Raw genomic sequence first — 21,235 nt, forward strand, 5'->3', positions numbered from 1 at the left:
CTTATTTATCTCTTAACACGTGTTTCTACCTCTACATTGCAGGTGTTCGGAAGGCAGGGCCCATGTGGGATTAATTTCTGTATTCCTAGCAGCTATGCTTATCACACACACAGGGAGTTCACTGAATGTATGTGGAAGGAAAGAAGAAAGGAAGGAAAAAGGAAGGATGGGAGATGGAGGGAAGGGATTATACTACATTAGTCAGTATCCATTATTTAGTATGAAAATCTTAATCTGAGACTGAAACTTTCTCAATTTCTTGTTTTTTTCCAATTAACCAACCGTTAAATTATGTGCTGTTTCTCTCATGTATACCATCACTTCCCCAGGGTGTGTGTGCACCAGAGAGCTGCGGTGTATCTGCCTGGGATGGGGGGTGGGTGTCCTGGACGAACTCACCTACCTGATTTTGAGTGAGAACTCCAGATTTTCATCACTTCTATTATGTGATTTTAGTTTGTGTAACCTCTCGTGTCTCATTGTTCTTGCTTCTAATATGGGAAGAATAATGCTTATTTTACCGCAAGAGGTTTCTTTGAGAACCAGATGCAGTAATGTTTCTGAAAGCCCTTTAAAAAGTGTGAAATGTTATCTAAATTAATGGAAGGAAGCATTCCCGTAACTGCTGTTAGTGACCTGGCACCGTGGGAATTTTCTCAGTCTGGGGGACCTTTGATGAGGGTGTGTCCTGATTGCTTGTAAAAGAGGAAAAGTGGTATCTACAGTTAGGATTTATTTCACCAGATTAGATTGGTGGCAGCATTTATGCTGCTGAACTGCCTTGGTGAACATTGCCTTTGAATCGGGAAGGTGGCCTTTATTTCTGCTGGAATCAATTCCTAGCCTAGAAAATCAGCCTAAGAAGAGAAGCATGTTTTACCATGAGCCAGACAAGTGAAAATTAATCCTGGCTGGTTGTGCTTTTAAGTTTTATGTAGAACTCTCTCTCTCTCTTTTTAAAAAGATTTTATTTATTTGAGAGGTGGGGAAGGGGCAGAGGGAGTAGGAGGGAGAGAGAGAATCACAAGCAGACCGTGCGCAGAGCATGGAGCCCAGCGTGGGATTCGATTCCACGACCCCGAGATCATGACCTGAGCCAAAACCAAGAGTTGGGTGCTCAACTGACTGATCCACCCAGGTGGCCCTGTTTTATGTAAAACTCTCTCAAATATTAAGATGATAAAAAATTACATGAACATTGTAAGTTTTACAGCTTAAAGCAATGCTCATTTTCTAGCCCCCTTATTTTTCTGCCAGACAAGATCATGATGCTTTTGACACGGTTGAAACTACCACTTATTTCCTCTCTGTCATAAGAATCATTTTCCAGGGATAACCATACTTCTGCTGATACTCCTTTGTATCAGGGCTTGTGTTTGAAATCTCTGCCTCTTTTATTACTGCTCAAATGGCACTTCCCAGTCAGTTTTGCACAAAATGATGTGTAGTGGTCCTTGAGCAAATAGGAATATCAACAACTCCTTACATTCCAACCTGAGCAAATATAAGAATCAAAATTCAGGGAGAAAAAAACCTATGGTCTCTATATAGTAGAGAACATTTTGTGATAGGAAACGGCTTAGAAAGACAACCTACAGCGAGTAGTGCCCCTTGGATATAGATTTCAACAAAAGTAACATGATCACTTGTCAATCAGGGACTGGCTGCCGCATGAGTTTGCTCTTTTTGAGCTGATTGAACCAAATGATACATGTTTTGTACCCTGAAGGGGAGAATTAAAATGATTTGGGGTTCATTCATGCTCAGAAACCACCCCTGTCTATCACACTGGAAATTATTTTTCAAATTTTTATATTGAGCACAACAGAAGAATACGATTCAGAAGGAGGGCAACTGAGAATCTGAAGCATGCAGCTGTGAGAGGTTGCAGGTAGTACGGTGGAGCCGTGTTATCTTAGAGAGGAACTGAGGAAGTCGTCCTTGTTACCAGCTACATGCTAACTGCAAAGAGTGACGGGGCACTAGGGACTTCCACATTGCAGAGTTCACATGGTGACCCCAGTAGACCGCAGCAGTCTCCCTCATCATGCGGAAGAAACTATTCTCCTTAGTATTTTTTGAAATTGAGGTGTCATTGACATATAACAGAATTCACTCTTTGTGTATATGTGTGTGTACAGTTTGGGGAGTTTTAACCAACATGCAGTGTTGTATAATCATCGCCACAGTCAAGACTGGGAAGTGTTCCCTTATCCTCCCAATCCTCTTGTGCCCATTTAAAGTCAACCCTGCCCTCGCGCCCAGCCCCCGGCAAGTTTCCAGAATGTCATGGAAGTGAAATCCCACATTATGCAGTCTCCTGATTGTGACTTCTTTCACTTAGTATAAGGCCCTTTGGATTCATGTGTCAGAATTCATTCCTTTGTGTCGCTGAGTACTGTTCTGTCGTGTGGGTGTACCACACAGCCTGCTGATTCGTTCACCAGTTGAAGGGTATTTTGGTTGTTTGGAGAAATTAGGAATAAAGCTACTACAAACATTTATGTATAGGTTTTAGTGCGACCATATGCTTTCATTTCTTTTGTTTTCAATTCTAGCTAGAAATGAGATTGCTGGTTACATGGCAAGAATATGACCAATTTTCATAAGGACAACTTTTATAAGAAATTTCCAAACTGTTTTTACAAACTGGCTGTGCCGTTTTTGCATTTCCACCAAGAGGAAGGCGTTCCAGTTGCTTTACATCCTCTCCAACACTTGATATTGTTAATTTTAGTGGGTGAATGATGGTATCTCATTGTGATTTTAATTAGCCTTTCCCTGATGGCTAATGACATTGAGCATTTTTCACATGTTTATTGGCCATCTGTGTATCTTTTGTGAAGTAGCTCTTCAATTCTTTTGGTCTTTTTTTTTTTTTTTTTGGTCTTCTTACTAAGTTGTGAGGATTCTTTTTGTATTCTGGATACACATTCTTTAATGGCTATGACTTGCAAATACTTTTCCTATCCTGTGGTTTGCCTTTTTCCCCTTAACCATGTCTTAAGAAGAGCAAAAGTTTTACATTTTGATGAAGCCCAATTTATCCTTTTTTTTTTTTTTTTTTGGTAGATTTTGTTTTGGGATCCTATCTTTGCCTAATCCAAGGTCACTAAAAAGTTCTGTATTTTCTTCTAGACACTTTATACTTTTAGCTCTTATATTAGCTCTGTGATCCATTATCAGTTCATTTTTATACATGGTGTGAGGTAAGGGTCACATTTCTTATTTAAAGCATATACCTATACCGTGGTTCTAGCACTTTTTTTTTAAGATTTTATTTATTTGAGAGAGAGAGAGAGATCATGAGTGGGAGGGGGAGCAGAAAGAGAGGGAGAAGCAAACTCCCCACTGAGCAGGGAGTCCAACGAAGGGCTCCCTCCCAGGACCTGGAGATCCTGATCTGAGCCAAAGGAGATGCAAAGGTGCCCCGTAGCACCATTTTTGGGAAAGATTATTCTCTCTGTGTTGAATTATCTTGGCACCTTTGTTGAAAATCAATTGGCCATATATTTGTAAGCCTATTTCTGGATTTTCTGTTTTGTTTCATTGATCTATATATCTTTATGTCGATGCCCATACTGTCTCTACTTCTGTAGCTTCATAATAAGTCTGAAATCAGGTAGTATGTCTTCCAACTTTGCTCTTTTTTTAAAAAAAAAATTGTTATGGCTCTTCTAATGCTTTTATATTTTCCTGGTACATTTTCATATACATTTTAGAATTAATTTGTCAATTTCTATGAAAAATCCTGGTGCGGTTGTGATTGATATAGATTTGCATCTGTAGAACAATTGAAGGAGAGGAGACATCTGAACACTATTGTATCTTTTGATCAATGAGTATAGTTTGTCTCTTCATTTATTTAGGTCTTACTTAATTTCTCTCAGGAAATTTTGTAGTTTATGCAAAAGTGTATGGGTATTGCATACATTTTGTTGAATTATCCTAAGTGTTTTACATTTTATGCAATTAAAAATATTTAAAATTTTTTTCAATTTTCAGTTGTTTGTGGCTAGTATATAGAAATACAATTGACTTTTAAAAATAGAGTCCTTGTATCCTACGACCTTGCTGAACATATTTTTTGTAGATTCTTTAGGATTTCTAGATAGATGATCATATTTACTGAGAATGAAGACAATTTTACTACTTCTTTTTCGATCAGGAGGCTTTTTACTCATTTTTGTTGCTGTTGTTTTGTCTGATTGCATTGGCTGTGACCTGTAGTACAACACTTAGTAGTAGTAGTGAGAGCAGATCTTTATATTGTTCCTGACTTTAGGGTAAAATCATTGCCTTTTACCTACTAAGCATTGCTGTAGGTTTTCATAGAGCCCTTTTAAGTGTAAAAATGTTTCCTTCTATTTTTAGTTTGCTAAGAGTGTTTATCATGGTATTTATCATGAATGAGTATTAAATTTTGTCAAATTCTTTTTCTGAGTTTATTGAGATGATTGTATTCCTCTATTTAGTCTGTTAGTATGGTGAATTATACTGACACTCTCAAATGTTAACTAATCTTGCATTTCTGGAATAAACCCGTCTTAGGTTATGATATATTATCTTTTTCATGCATTGCTATATTTGATATGGCAGTATTTTCATAAGGATTTTTGTGTCTATTTGTGAGAGATAGTGTTCTATAGTCTTCTTTTTTTCACAATGTCTGTCTGGCTTAGGTATCGTAGAATGAATTGGTAATTGTTCTCTTTCTCCTATTTTCCAAAAGATTTTGTGAATTGGTAAAATTTCTTCCTAAAATACTTGGTAGAATTTACCAACAGTGGAGCCATCTGTTGAAAGATTTTTTTTAAAGATTTTATTTATTTGAGAGAGAGAGAGCATGAGCAGGGGAGGGGCAATGGGAGAGGGACAAGCAGGCTCCCCGTGAGCAGGGAGCCCTGGACCCTGGGCTGGATCCCAGGACCTCAAGATCATGACCCGAACTGAAGGCAGACAGTTAACCAACTGAGCCACGCAGAAGTCCTGAAAGATTTTTTTTCAGTATAATTTCAATTTCTTTAATAGGGCTATTTACATTATCTGTTTCTTCTTGAACAATCAGGTAGTTTGTTTGTTTTAAAGAACTTGCTCATTGCATCTAGTTTGTTGCATCTATTGCCATAAAATTGTTCAAATTTCCTTATTATCGTCTTAATGTTTGTGCAATTGATGGTGATGTTTCCTCTCCCATTCCTGATATTGGTAATATATATCTTCTACTTTCTGTTCTTGATCAGTTTGGGTAGAGAGTTGTCAATCTTACTGATTTTTTTTTTTTTTTCGAAGAGCCAGTCTTTGGTTTTATTGCTTTTTCACTATTGTGTTTTTGTTTCCTGTTTCATTCTTTATCTTTATTATTTCCTTCTCTCTGTTTACTTTGGGGTTAATTTGCTTCTCTTTTCCTATGTTTTTAACGTGGCAGCTTTGATAACGGATTTGAGACCGACCGACCTTATTTTCTAATCTAAGCATAAAATGGTATAAATTTTCCTCTAAGTGCAGCTTTAACTGTATTCTACAAATCTGATATGTTGTGTTTTAATTTTCAATCAGTTCAGAATATTTTCTAATTTCTTTTTATTTCTTCCTTAATCTATGGATTATTTAGAATTGTGTTGTTTAATTTCTAAATAATTGGGGGATTTTCAAGATATCTTTCTGCTAGTCATTTCTTATTTGGTTCCACTGTGGTTTGAGAAAATGCATTGGATGAGTTGATAATTTTAAATTTATCGAGACTTGTTTTAAGGCTCAGAATATGATCTCTTTTTGTAAAGATTTTCTGTGTCCTGTGGTTGTTGGGTGGAGTGTTCTGTAATTGTCGGTTTGGTAGATTTGGTTACTAGTGTTCAAGTCTTCTATGTTTTTACTGAATTTCTCTCTCTTTGTTCTATCAATGTAAGAGTGGTCTTGAAATCTCAAACTCTAATTGCAGATTATCTATTTTCCTTTCAATTCTATTAGTGTTTACTTCAGGTACTTTGAAGCTCTTGCTATACGTTGCATACTCATTTAGGATTTTTATATCCTCTTGATGAATTGATTTCCTTAAGATTATAAAATATACCTCTTTATCTCAGGTAATACTGTTTTTTTCCTGAAATCTGCTTGGTTTGATATTGACTCTCCAGCTTCCTTTTGATTAGCATTAGTATGATATATCATTTTGTATCCTTTACCTTTAACCTTTCTGTGTTTTTATATTTGAAGTAGATTTTTAGTAGACATCATAGCTGATTCTTATTTTTTATCCAAATTAACAATCTTTAACATTTTATTGGAGTGTTTAGACCATTCTGTGTTTGATATGATTAGCAATATGGGTGAATTTAAACCGCCCACCTTGCTTGTTCTTGTCCTATCTTCTCTTTGTTCCTTTTCATCCTCTTTTACTGCTTTATCTTGTATTAAGAATTTAGGATTCCATTTATGTTTATTACTGGTTTATTAGCTATGCCTCTTCTTTAGTGATTGCCCCAGGGTTTTAAAATATACATTCTTAACTTATGATGGTAGTGTCTTCAAATATTATTTTACTTCATATTTAACAAAAGAACCTTACAACAGTTACTTCCATTTTTCCACCCAGTCTTGGTGCTATTATTGCCATGTACTTTATATCTGTGTATTTTATAAACTCCATTTAAAACAGTTGTCTTTTTTTTTTTTTTTGAGAGAGAGAGAGCAAGGGTGGGGCAGACACATTGAGAGAGAGAGAGAGAGAGAATCTCAAGCAGTCTCCACGCCCAGTGCAGAGCCCAACACAGGGCTTAATCCCACAACCCAACCATGACCCAAGCAGAAATCAAGAGGATCAACCAACTGAGCCACCAAAATACCCCCAAACAGTTGTCTTTTAAAGAGATTAAGAATGAGAGATAGTCTTTAATTTTTTACCTACATATGTACAGTTTTTGGTTCTTTCTTGTCTCTGTGTAGATCAAATTTCCATCTGGTATCATTTTTTTTTTTTCTGCTTGAAGTTTTCCTTTAATATCTCTTCTAGTGCTGGTTGGCTGATGATTAACTCAGCATTTATATGTCTGAAAAAAAATCTTTCTTTCACCCTCATTTTTGGAAGATAATGTGTCTGGATAAAGAGTTCTGTATTACCTTTTCTTTATCTTTTCGTTCTTTAAAGATGTGGTACTCTTGTCTTTTGGCTTGTATTGTTTCTGATGAGTAAGTCTGCTATCATTCTTGTCTTTGTTCCTCTGTGTATAATGCATCCTTTTTCTTTTGGCTGCTTTTATGGTTTTCTCTTAATATTGGTTTTAGCAGCTTGATCATGATGTTCCTTGGTGTGATTTTCTTCAGGTTTCTTAAACTTGATATTTTTGAGCTTCTTGAATTTAGAGTTTAAGTTTTTATTGAATTTCAAACATTTTTGGCTGTATTTCTTCATATATATATATTTCACACTCCATTTCTTCTTTCCTTAAAACCCTTTCCTAATTAAATTGGCTCTCTGGTCCGATATTCCTGTTTCTTAACTGTCTCTGTAATGTGTTTTTTACTTTCCTACTGCATCTACCATGGTTCAAGTTCTCATTGTTTTTCTTTTTGGCTACTGTAAAAACTTGTCTCTATTTTTACCCCTCTCAAATCCTTCTTCCATATTCCACATGGCTGTTACAGTGAATTTTCTAAAATATGCTATGCTTAAAATTCTTCAATGATTGCCTATTGCCTATAGAATGAACTTAGACTCCATAATATGGTACATAAGGCCTTTCATCTGTACTTGCTCTCCAGCCTTCTTTCCTCCTACACCACCCCCACCCCACCCATGACACTTTGAACTCTTTATGCCAGTACCATGGACGTACCTTCAGTTCCTTAAGTGCATCATGTATTTTCATTCTTCTAAGCGCACACTCATGCCTTTGTTATATCTGGGAAAAACCTTCCTACTCCCTCTACCCCCTTGCCTGAAAATTCCTATTCACCAAGCTGAAATATCTCCTTTGTGAAAATGAACCTTGTTACCCCTTCCCAATTCCACTGGACCTTGAACATATTCTATCAGAGCACTTGACCTATTGTTTTACAATCATTGTTTATTGGTCATCCTCCTAGACTGACTTCTGTGTGGTCAGAGACTAGATTTTATTTATTTATTTATTTATTTATTTATTTATTTATTTAAGACAGAGCAAGTGGGGTTGGAGGGGCAGAGGAAGAGGGAGAGAGAGAATCTTGAGCAGGCTCCACACTCAGCACAGAGCCCGACGAGGGGCTCCATCTCACAACCCTGAGATCATACCTGAGCTGAAATCAAGAGTTGGATGCTTAATCAACTGAGCCACTCAGGCACTCTGATTTTATTTATTTTTAAATACTTAGCAATGGCACATAGTAGGCACTTAATAAAATGTTTGAGTAAATTAATGATTGGCTTATAGTAAGTATTGAACTTATTCTTCTTAAAATAAATTGAACTCCAATCTAATCATAATACATGTGTAACATGTACAAATAAAATAGCTACCATATTTTGAGAGCCTACTATGTTCTAGGTACAATGTTAGGCACTTTCCATACCTTATCTCTATTGTTTCTAAGAGCAATGCAAAGTGTATTATCCTCACAAGTGGCCTGTTGAAGGAAATTTAGGTTTAGAGAGATTGTGAACGAGGCTGTGCAGTTAGAAGATAGCAGAATCGGATTTCAGACTTACACGTATCTATTTTTCTGTCCTTACACATGTATTAGGAGTTCTGTCACATCACTACGCATAGTTCTAGCTCATCACCAAGGCTTCCAATAAGAAATGATAGCATTACCGTAGAAATTGTATAGAGAACAGTGTGGATCATAATAAGGACTCAGAGGGGGCGCCTGGGTGGCTCAGTCACTAAGCATCTGCCTTCGGCTCAGGTCACAATCCCAGGGTCCTGGGATCGAGCCCCACATCGGGCTCCCTGCTCCATTGGGAGCCTGCTTCTCCCCGTCCACTCCCCCTGCTTGTGTTCCCTCTCTTGCTGACTGTCTCTCTCTCTCTGTCAAATAAATAAATAAAATCTTTAAAAAAAATAATGAGGACTCAGAGAACTGATGTTACAGATAGATGAAAAAGAGAAATCTCTACAAGACTCTTCCGTGATGTCTGGAAAGATTTCTCTGGTAGGCTGTTTGGCCTACAAACATCCAGCGAGTGTGTCTTGTCTCTTCTCTGATATGACTGTATGAAGAGCAGTCTTGAGAGCACAAGTCATAGAAAGCATCCCCAGCCATGTGATTTGGAGTCTTTGCAAGGATCCTACAAGGTTCCTACAAGGACATGTGGATCTAGGGGTTGGTTTCAGGCTGGGACTTGGGGAACAATGGAGTGAAGTGAAGACTCCGGAGTACCAGCACCAGCTGTGTTAACAAAAGATCTGAGAGGCTCATAACACTTTGTCATCATGACAGCTTTGGCTGAGGTGGTGTGGACCGTGCCCTGGCTCACTCAGGTTTAGGTCGACTGCCTGTTTGGGACCTTATCTCCCCTTTGTTCCCCCTCAGACCTATTAGTGATATTCAGTTTAACTGCATGCTATCTGCCCCCTCCAATTCAAAAATGGTGAGGGTGGGGTGGATGGAGGGACACACAGTCTAGTGATCTCCAGGATCCCTTGGGGGGGTGTCCATTTTTCACATAAAGCATCATTTGTGCTACCGAATCCAGAATAAAACTTACAAAGGCATGTGGCTTTTTTTTTTTTCTTTTTTGAAATTTAAGTTACAGCAAGTATTTAAAATATGGTTTTGGTATTTTGTTTCTAAAATTTTCTGGTGTGTGTGTGTGTGTGTGTGTGTGTGTGTGTGTGTGTGTGTGTGTTAGAGGTGGGAAGGAATTTTGCGATGTGGCAAGAGGAGGGGAGCTTTATTTACAAGAACTCTATTTCTTGGGATGTTACAGCTAATACTTCAGGCAGATACGTGCCCAAGGACAGTGTGAGTTTAAATGTGCACTTGGGGACAATTCTTGATCTGTTCCTCATCACAGATAAGTTGCAAGTGGCGTGCAAGGAAGTGTGAGTGTGCCACCCCAGTTTTTAGAATAGCCTACAGATCTATATTAGTGATTCTTTTTGTGTGGGTAGATGAAAGAAAAGGTAACTCAGTCCAAGAAATCCATTGTTAGGAGGGACACAATTATGCTGCAGGAATGGGGGGGACAAAATGGTACAAGTGATGGGAAGATGCTTAGAAAGTGTTTGTTCAGATACCACATGAAGTTCCTGAGAGTTGGGATGTGAGCTAGTGAGAACTTTTTTTTTTAATTTAGACTTTATTTTTTGTTAGAGCAGATTCAGTTCACAGAAAAATTGAGAGGAAGATACGGAGATTTCCTGTCCACCCTCTGTCCCCCACATAAGCATAGCCTACCTCACCATCAGTGTCTCCCACCAGAGTGATACTGTGTTACAATTGATCAGTCTACACTGACACATCATTACCACCCGGAGCCCAGTTTATAGCTCACTCCAGGTATTGTACGTCCTCTGGGCTTGGACAAGCATATAATGTCATGTAGCCGTCATTATGGTATCACAGAATATTTTCACTGCCCTAAAAATCCTCTGTGCTCTGTTTAGTCATCTCTCCTCTCCCCCCCCAACCCTTGGCCACCACTGATCTTTTTACTGTGTCCACAGTCTTGCCTTTTCCAGAGTGTCATATAGTTGAAATCATATAGTATGTAGTCTTTCACTTCTTTCACTTAGTAATACGTATTTGAGGTTCTCTTGTGTTATTTTATGGCTTGATAACTCATTTCTTTCTAGCACTGAATAATAATATTCCATTATTTGGATGTACCACAGTTTATCCATTCACCTGCTGGAGGATATCTTGGTTTCAGATTTTGACAGTTATGAATAAAGATGCTGTAAACAAAAATAAATATAAAATTGAACTAAAAGAGTTAATAAGAAAAAAAAAGATGCTGTTAACATTCCTGTGCAGGTTTTCGTGTGGACCTAAATTTTTCAGCTACTTTGGGTAAATACTAACGCATGTGCTTGCTTGATTGTGTGGTAAGAATATGTTTGGTTTTTGTAAGAAACCATCCACTGTCTTCCAAAGTGGTTGAAACATTTTGCATTCCCACCAGCACTGAATGAGTTTCTGTAGCCCCCTATCCTTGTCAGCATTGCTGGTGTCGGTGTTCTGGAGTTTGGCCATTCTAAATGGTGTGTACTGATGTCTCGTTGCTGTTTTAATTTGCATTTCTGTGACGGCTTACGATGTGGAACATCTTTTCATATGCTTATTTGCCATCGATGTGTCTTCTTTGGTGAGGTTTCTATTAAGATCTTTGGCCTATTTTTTAAGTGAGTTGTTTGTTTTCTTATTGAGTTTTGCATATTTTGGAGAACAGTTCTTTTTAAAAATATTTTCTCCCAGTCTGTGGCTTGTATTCCCATTAGCTTGACATTTTGTTTTTCCGCAGAGCAGAAAGTTTTAATTTCAATGAAGTCTAGCTTAACAGTTATTTTTATTTCTTTCATGGGTTATATCTTTGGTTTTATATCAGAGAAGTCGTTGTACCCAAGGTCATCTAGATTTTCTCTTATGTTATCTGCTAGGCGTTTTATAGTTTTGCATTTTATAATTAGGTCTGGGATGCATTTGATTCATTATTTTGCACGTGTGTGGATGTCCAGTTGTTCCACCATCATTTGTTAAAGAGACTATCTTTACCCCCACTGTATTGCTTTTTCTCCTTTTTCAAAGATCAGTTTTTGTGTGGGTCTATTTCTGGGCTCTCTCTGTTCTGTTCCAGTGATATATTTATCTATTCTTTTGTCAATACCAGACTGTCTTATTATAGTTTTATAGCTAGTCTTGAAGTTGGGTAGTGTCAGTCCTCCAACTCTGTTCTCCTCCATCAGTATTGCATTGGTTATTATGTTATTTTTTCCTCTCCCTAGAAACTTTAGAATCCGTTCATTGATACCCATGAAATAATTTGCTGGGATTTTGATTGGGACAGTTGAGTACTTTTAATGTGGTTGTACTTTCTCCCTTATGGTCTTACATGGCATTGTAAGCAAGATTTCTTCTGTTCTCTTTCAGAAAATTTTAGCATGATTTATTCTTTTTTTTAAAAAGATTTTATTCATTTATTTGAGAGAAAAAGGAAAGAGTGTGAGCGGGTGGAGGGGCAGAGGGGGAAAAAGAGGGAGGGAATCTCAAGCAGACTCCATGCTGGCACAGAGCCAGACGTGGGGCTCAATCCCACAACCCTGAGATCATGACTTGAGCCGTAACCAAGAGACGCTTAACAGACTTGAGCCACCCAGGCACTCTTATCGTGATTTATTCTTGTCAGGACAAATAGATATTTGTGGTGGGTGGGGAATGGTGATGGTTCCTGAAGCTCACTGTGTGACATCAACTAAGCAATTAACTCACACAGAAGGACAGCTGAGCCTTATTAATGTTGATCTTAAATTATTCTAGTAGGTAGAACATAATTTTGTTACCACAAGGAGTTTGTTTTTTTTTTATCACAAAAATAAATTTTCTGTCTACATTGGGTTGGTATCAGAGATCTCAGGTATTATAAACAAAACCAGGATCATGGGTACATACAGTGGGCTAATGGTGTTATAAGTCTTAGAGTATGGAATTTCTTACTTGGAATTTGTTGAAAATTTAAGTCTTCTTTTAGCAACAGTACTGTATTTGGTGGGCTTAACAGAATTTCGCATTGCTTTTCTTTCCTATTTTTAGTATTCTACTAAGAAATTGATTGAATATATTCTGGGGAGATTTCTAAAATAACAGTGTCAAAGACAAAGGTTAATCTGTCACTTTAAGTAGGTATGATATTAAATAACCCAACTAGACCAAGAAAGAAAATTTTGTCAAGAATTTGCTTCATAGGTTGGGAATATTTTGTGTGTACCTTTGTTGGAATATCAAAAGAGTTTGTGTACCTTGCCGTGGCATGTTGAAATGCTATTTTAAACTATGCTTCAGGTAAAAGGAAGTTAGCCGTTTATCTTAGAGGTCACTATGGAGACATACATTTGTTCAAGTAGTAGGCAGAAGAAAAATACAGTATAACTTTAATCTAGAAATGTCTCTTGTTAATTGAACTAAGTCTGTTGAAAGTAGGACTAAGTCTGTTGAAAGTAGGATTACAAATAAGGTCTTACTGGAATGGAAACACATGGTTTTTGAATTGCTGCACACTTTTAGGACTCTGTGATGAACCTTCCAGTAGGGTCTTCCTTGAGGTGACATAGATAGTCTTGAGGATGCTTTGTGGAAATCATAAAGTAGAATTCAGGACAGATCTGGAAGATTAATTTATAGATTTATTTGCTTTTTTGATTGGTTAGTTATTGTAGATGGTTAATATTTGTCCCATAGGCTGGATATTTTGTCATACTGACCAGGTTTATCAAGCCAAGTGGTTGGAGATTTTCACACAACTATTTGGATTACTCTAGAATTCTCTGCTCTTGCTTTACATTAATATTAAGCATAAATTTCTGGCCAAATTTCCTTATAGCAAGATAGCAACATTTAAAGTCCTTTGAGGACTTCAATCAGCAGTTCACTGGACTGACAAATATTTATTGAGCTCTCCCGAGTGAGGGATGACTGAGAAGCCTAGGACATGGTTTCTGTACTCAAGACCAGATCTTTAGCAGAGCAGACACTCAGTCAATAGTTGTTGAATAAATACATTAATAAATAATGCTCATAATTTGTGAAGAAACTAAGAAAGGATGTTTTGTCCCCCACTGTGTCTCCATAGGCTAGAATAACCAGGTATCTTGTAGGTCCTCAGTGTGTATGTGAATGAATGACCAAATGACCATGAACTGCCCCTGCAGCTGGAGTTCTTGGAGTCACTTCCAGCTGGGTTAGTCAGGGAAGGCTTCATGGAGCAGTGGGATTTTCATTAGAGAAAGGGGAGGCCATCTAGAAATAGAGGCTGATGTGGAGGCTCCTCAGGAGATGTTGGACGCTGACAGCAGAAGCACGGCAATGGTGGCTGATCACCAAAGGCAGATTTTAGAAAGCTTAGGAAGACCAGGTTAAATTTTCCTGTAGAGACAATGGAGACAAAAAGGGACATCTTAGAAATATTAATCTAGGGGCGCCTGGGTGGCACAGCGGTTAAGCGTCTGCCTTCGGCTCAGGGCGTGATCCCGGCGTTATGGGATCGAGCCCCACATCAGGCTCCTCCACTATGAGCCTGCTTCTTCCTCTCCCACGCCCCCTGCTTGTGTTCCCTCTCTCGCTGGCTGTCTCTATCTCTGTCAAATAAATAAATAAAATCTTTAAAAAAAAAAAAAAGAAATATTAATCTAGAGGTTTTATAACAGATGCATTGAGGACAGGAGAAATTGTGAAAAGTACATTGATGGGGCTCGGTGACTATAAATGTGTTCATGAGGGAAATGAAGGAGTTGGAGATGGTAGCAATCTTGTTTTGAGCTTAGTTGAGTTGCACAATAGTAAAAGCCTAATCAGAGATAGGAAAGTCAGAAGGAAACTTCAACTTTTTGTGGGAAGGTTGTTATGTTTTTAATCTCAGTGTTTGAAGTAATGGGAACATTTCATAGTAGACTTAGAGAAATCTCAGAAACACAGAGTATTTGACCTGAGACATCTGAGAGAATGAGTTATGATTAGACTCCTGTACATCCCTGCTGTCTTACTTATGATGTGTCCGTGATGCAATGACTGTTGTTATCTTAAAGCTGATGAGGGTAGGGAACAGCCCGGAGGAATGCGTTCTTGGGCCTAGGAGCACAGCACAAGAAGGGTGGCAGAGGCAGTCATTTCCAGTGTTTTGGAGGGTACTTAACGAGTATTCCTTCATTTGCAGTTTGATTTTCCCTTTTTTAATGTTTTAATGTTGGTTTTTTTGAGAGAGAGAGAGAGAGCATGTGAGGGGGAGGGAGCTGAGGATGGGAGGGGCTGAGGCAGGGAGGGACTGAGAGAGAGGGAGAGAGAGAATCCAAGCAGACTCCCTGCTGAGTGTGGAGCCCACGTGGGGCTCAGTCTCACCATCCTGAGATCATGATCTGAGCTGAAATCAAGAGTCCGACGCCTAACTGACTGAGCCACCCAGGTGCCCCAACCTTTTAAGTTTGAAGAGCCATTATACGAATAGTTCCAGATAGGGAACACATTCAGAAGGATCAGTTCTACAGTGTAAATGCTGCCTTGTAAGATTAACATAAAATCCTTTAAGTATTACACAATATATTCATTCATTCTTACTAATAAAAGTAGTCTTAAATTGCCCCCAAATGTGGTATTAGTGGTGAATTTCTTTATCTTTCTTTTAATAATATCCTGACATATTTATGTTCAGTAACTTCTATGTAGATACTATGAAGTTGAAGCTTACTCAATTCTAAGCATATTTTGCACCACAAATGTTCTTTCTAGAACTTTTGATCAGGGGTCTGGGGTGCCATATTGCCACTTTTGAGGGGAAAGCAGTTGCTAAGGCCTCCCACTGGTAGCAAGTCTAGATGAGTCTTTAAGGTATCTCTTGTCTGCTTGGATGTTGCTATAGGAATGACGGTTAGAGACGGAGTTGGTCCTGGACATGGGTTAGATACAAGTGGTGGGGCTCAGAAGGAGGGCTGGAGACCAGTTCTCACCCTTCGCATAGGTGCTTTTGTACTTCAATCCCTGTTGTATGTAGGGATAGAAAATAATTATCCATCCTCCAGTCACACTCTTAGTGACTACCTGTCCCAGACCTATTAAGGATGCAAGTGCAACACTGGGCTTTTACCTTTTGGAGGCCCTGGGTGATATTCCAAAACTGAGCTGACCTTTATGTGTGAGGAGTCTAGTTACTTCTTTTTCTTCCTTGCTTTATTGAGATATAATTGACATGTAACATTGTGTAAGTTTAAGGTGCAGAATGTGACGATTTGATACACCTGTAGATTGCAAATGTCTGCCACAAAGACATTAGTGAACACACCCTTTACCTCACGTAATTATATTTTGTCGCTGGTATAGTGAGAACAGTGAAGCTCTACTTTCTTGCGACAGTCACGTGTGTGATGCAGCTTGTTCACTCTAATTACCATGCTGTCCATGAGCTCCCCAAAACTTCTTCATCTTATAACTGAAAATTTGTGCCTCTGACCAACATTCCTCATTCTTCTGCCCCTGCTCAGTCCCTGGCAACCACTTCCACTTTCTGTTTCTTTGAGTTCAATGTTTTTAGATTCCACATATAAATGAGATCACACAGTCTTTGTCTTTCTCTGCCTGACTTCTTTTCACTTAGCATAATGCCCTCAAGTTCCATCCGTGTTGTCACAAATGGCAGGGTTTCCTTCTTTTTATGGCTAAATATTTCATTTTATATAAATACCTCATTTCTTTACCCCTTCATCGGTCTACACTTAGGTTGTTTCTTGTCTTAGCTGTTGTGAGATACACTGTGATGAACATGGGAGCACAGCTATCTTGTTGAGATTGTGATTTCATCTTCTTCAGATATATACCTGGAAGTGAGATCACTGGATCATATGGTAGATCTATTTTTAATTTTTTGCGGAACCTCCAGACTGTTTTCCGTAATAGCTACGCCAATCAGTAGTGCACAAGGGTTCCGTTTCTTCCACGTTCTTGCCAGTATTTGTTACCTCTTATTTTTTTGATCATAACTATTTAATAGGTGTGGGGTGATACCTCACTGTGGTTTTGATTTGCATTTCCCTGATTAGTGATATTGAGCACCTTTTCATGTACTTGCTAACCATTTGTATGTCTTACTTGAAGAAATGTCTACTCATGTCCTCTGCCCATTTTTAAATTGGGTTGTTTGTGTTTTTGCTATTGAGTTGTATGAGTTCCTTATGTGTTTTGAATATTAGCCCCTTACCAGATTATGATTTGCAAATATTTCTTCCCATTCTGGAGGTTGCCTTCCATTTTGTTGATTGTTTCTTTTGCTGTGCGGAAGATTTTTAGTTTGATAGAGTCCCACTTGCTGATTTTTACTTTCATTGCTTGCTCTTTGGTGTCATCCAAAAAAATCATTGCGAAGACCAATGTCAGACAGCTTTTTTTCCTTTGTTTTCTTCTAGAAGTTTTCTGGTTTTAGGTCTTATGTTTAAGTCCTTAATCCTTTTTGAGTTAATGTTTGTGAGTGTGCATAGAATAGGAGTCCAGTTTCATTATTTTGCATGTGGATGTCTAGTCTCCCAAGCACCATTTATCGGAGAGGCTGTCCTTTCGCCATGGTGTTTTCTTGGCTCCATTGTCAAATATTAGTTGACCATATATGCATGCGTTTATTTCTGGGCTCTAGATTCTGCTCCATTGGTCTATGTGTCTGTTTTTATGCTAATACCATACTGTTCTGATTACTGTTGGATGTTCTCTATATGTCTGTTAGGTCCATTTGGTTTATAGTTCAAGCCCATTTGGTTTTCTGTCTGGTTGAAAGTAGAATATTGAAGTCCCGTACTATTATTATATTGCCGTCTGTCACTCACTTGAGATCTGTTAGTATTTGTTTATCATATTTAGGTGTTTGGATGCCTTTCCCTTCAATCCTCTGCCTTCCTGGGTCAACAGCTCGGTGTAAGGAGATGAGGGACTGAATGGCCATTAGAGATGAGCTCCTTGTATTTTTTTCGCAGTTAATGGAGACAAGGAAGAGAGTGAGTGGGAAATGTCTAGCATAGGAGAAATAGATGAGAACCAGGCCTTTTACAGTAAAATGAAAGGTGGAATAATTAAACCTTGATCATCACTAGCAGGGAAATAAAATGACCATAAAGTATTTTTTAAAGATCGTATTTATTTATTTATTTATTTATTTATTTATTTATTTGAGAGGGGGAGAGAAAGAGAGAAGGAGTGAGCAAGCAAGAACAAGAGCAGGGGGAGGGAGAAGCAGACTGCCCGCTGAGCAGGTAGCCCGATGAGGGGCTCAATCCCAGGACGCTGGGATCATGACCTAAGCCGAAGGCAGACACTTGAGCCACCCCGGTGCCCTGTGGCCGTAAAGTATTAACATTTAGTAATTTACTATCATCATCCTAACTCTTGAAGAGTTTCTTATCTTAAATTGCAGTGATAGCACTGAGAGTAAAAAGAATATTAGTTTTACACGCTTATTTTAAACCAGTTCCTAGCAGTAGCAATTGCCTTTGTCTTCCTGGGAGTGCTGAGAGTTTATTAACAACCAACCAATGGGCCAGACACTTAAAAAACTAATGATCCTAAGTAGTTAGTTGATTGGGAAATCTTGATCACCTGGCATTTGGCCATGGGGAAGGAAAAGCAGACGCAGATCTAGAATTGGTGGATTCACGTGCCTGAGGCTCCAGGTGGTGGGCACGTGGACTTCTAATAGTAGCAAATCGCCGTGGACGAGAAAAGAGCAAAACTTCTAGAAATGGGAAGTTTCCAGCATGGCGAGGTGGAATATTTTTAGCTTGGGACTAATGAACTAACTACTTTTCAATCTGAAATCTTCAGGAATAGGCAGTTTCCTGTTTCTGCAAACACCAAATGAAAAGCCAAGCCAGTATTCTTGGATTTATAGATCCAATTTACCAGATTGAAGGACACTTGCTCTCTTTAACTAAGTGAACTAGCCGGCCCCTGCATGCCAAGTTTCTATGGCAGTATGACCTCAGTGACCTCTCTTCTCTGTTGTGGAATGTAGGTGATAAGAATGGAGGTGAGCCCGATGACGCTGAACTGGTAAGGCTCAGTAAGAGGCTGGTGGAGAACGCGGTGCTCAAGGCTGTCCAGCAGTATCTGGAAGAAACACAGAACAAAAGCAAGCCAGGGGATGGGAGCTCTGTGAAAACTCAAGAGGCTGATAGGAATGGCACTGACAGTGACAACAACAGGAAATGAGAGCCCAATGCAGGCAGGCCCCCGCCGCTCCTGAGACGCATCCCGCTCCCCTCTGCTGAGTCAACGGACTAATTTGCATTGTGCTGTTTCAGTGTCTCTTGTCCAGTCTGTGGAGATTGCCTACTACTTTCATGATCAGTGTGTTTGCGTTTCTGAAACACAACAGAAGAGAAATGGAGTGCTGGGACTAGCAGAGGAAATTAACTTATGGAACAAGAATGGCCCAAGTTTCACTTGCCCTCCACCATGGCCGAGGGAGAGGGAACTTTGGGTTATGCCTCGTGGACTCAGATGAGAGGCCGTGGAAGGGGCCTACCCGTCAATGGAATACTGCCATTTATATTGCTTAGCAGGGCATTTGACCACTTTATCTGAGGCCAAAACACACACACAGCTAACAAGTGCTAAGTTTAAAATAATCACTGTCGAAATCGTTTTCCATACCGTTGGTCCATAATGTCTCACGTCTGTCCTATGTCTGCTGTTGCTGTGCAGTGATTTTTCTTTACAGTAAATTGGTTTCATGCAAATGATATATTTTTGGCAAAATGCAACCTTTTCTATAAAACGTGGGCAACATCTTAAAGGTTTCTTTTAACCTTCTTTTGATAAGTTGGTGTGCCATATTTAATGTTTTTCACTGGCCTTTGTATGTAAAATGTATTATATAATTTTTTTTCCGTAGGCAAGAAACCTATTGGACTCCGGGACTTAATTAACGAAGCTTTGCGTCGAGAAAGGATGAGTCTGAAGTCCAAAGTGAAACAGATAAAGGAACTTTTGTTAAAGCCTGAGACTCAGGCCAGGATTAGGAGGGAGCTTTTTGAAGGAAGATCTGTTAACACCAGTAATCAAGGAAACCAGGTTGATTTCTGTACAGCTTTGACATAAGCTCCACGTTACTATCATGGTACCCTAGTCAATGAAACCTTGTCAGATTATCTCATGGCTCTTTGGTAAATACCGAAGAAGTGTTCTGATAGTGTCTACACAACAGGAAACCAACATTTGGTAAGGAATTGACGATTTCTTGCCAAAGAAAACTGATTCTGCTCTGTTATTTTTAAAGCTAAACTTGTGTTTTAGCATGTTTGTTTCTGTAATATCAAGAGTTATTTTATAGAAAGGACTTAATTAGCTGTCGTGAGATGTTCCTTGGGTTCTCACAGGTAACACATACAGACTGTGAAAAATCATTTACATACAAAAAAAAATTACAGTATTTTAAGGGTCACTTGCCTTCTGTTGATGTGATTTCTGTTGTTATTAAATCAGAAATAGTAATGTCCACACAAGTCTATATCTAGTGTTACTTTTAATGGAAATTTGAATGTTTATTGAACACTAGTACTTGAATGAACATTTCTAAGTGTAATTATTACAATTACTGGTTAAGAATGTTTTATAATATCCATATGTATTATTTTTCAATGATCAAAATGTAGTTTGTTTTTTCATTTCTTAATGAATAAATGTTTGGGATTTTTATTTTCTACTTTTCTGAAGATAAGCCCTAGGTCTTACCGTATCCCTTATAATCTGAATTTGTTCGCACTGGTTCATTTTTAAAGACAATTGAAAATTTTCCCCCCATGTGATAATCATTGGTAACAGCTTTTTCTACAGTCATTGCAAAATTGCTGCTACTGAGAGATCATGATGGAAGGGAAATTGGAAATCAAATAGGTAATCGTTTCAAATGTAAAATCCAGTTTACTCATGGATTTTAGCTATTTTTTCACTGGGTAAATTCAACATTTATTTATAAATGAGTTTATGCATTTTCATGCCTCTTAATAAATGTATTGTTTTCCCTTGTTGCCTCTCCTCACTTTTCTCCTTCTTGGAAGTTGTTGGCTCTGTGTTGGTAGAAGGAAGTCATAAGCAGTCACTCGGATAGTCCTGGTGTTTCTTCACCTTTATTTCTGTCCTTCTCCTTCATGCTCAGCACATTGCCAGAACACCTTCAACTTCAGATTTTTAAATCACCTCAAATCAGTCAGCTTCACAGAGAATTAACAACAGAACGTTAAATGCAAAAAAAAATCTAAATAGCATCCCACAAACTGCTAATTATGTGTCAGTGAAGTGACAACAAGAGCAAAGATGAAAGGAACGGATCCTTCCAGACGTAAGAAGACAGGGAGCTGCTTACCACGAAACCCCTTGGTGGTAGAGGGCTCTCCCTCTCGAAGACGGCTTCCTTGAATAAACCCGTAAGATAGGGAGCAAAGGTATTTTGGGGCTCGCCTTGTTTTTCAAATGAAGAAACAGACTCGAGGAGACTGAGTGCCTAACGCAGGGCCACTGCTGCTGGGAGCTGGCCGTGAGCGACAACCCGAAGTCCATCCCAACGTTCCAG

General features: G+C 38.6%; 1 protein-coding gene across 2 annotated transcripts in view; it reads left to right on the forward strand.

Moving 5' to 3' along the window:
• Positions 1 to 20,690, forward strand: part of AKAP7 (A-kinase anchoring protein 7) — a 137,978-nt gene extending 117,288 nt beyond the window's left edge. Inside the window, exon 8 of one of the 2 annotated variants that reach the window (XM_040627799.1) lies at positions 19,559 to 20,690. In XM_040627799.1, the coding sequence (XP_040483733.1) occupies positions 19,559 to 19,764 (206 nt within the window). In that variant the 3' untranslated portion in view covers positions 19,765 to 20,690. Of the gene's footprint in view, positions 1 to 18,676 lie in introns of both variants that reach the window. The other variant, XM_040627800.1, reaches the window with a different exon arrangement.
• The last annotated feature ends 545 nt before the right edge of the window (positions 20,691 to 21,235 follow it).

The sequence above is a fragment of the Ursus maritimus genome, unplaced genomic scaffold (assembly GCF_017311325.1).
Source record: "Ursus maritimus isolate PB19 unplaced genomic scaffold, ASM1731132v1 scaffold_13, whole genome shotgun sequence".
In the NCBI taxonomy this organism is placed as follows: Eukaryota; Metazoa; Chordata; class Mammalia; order Carnivora; family Ursidae; genus Ursus; species Ursus maritimus.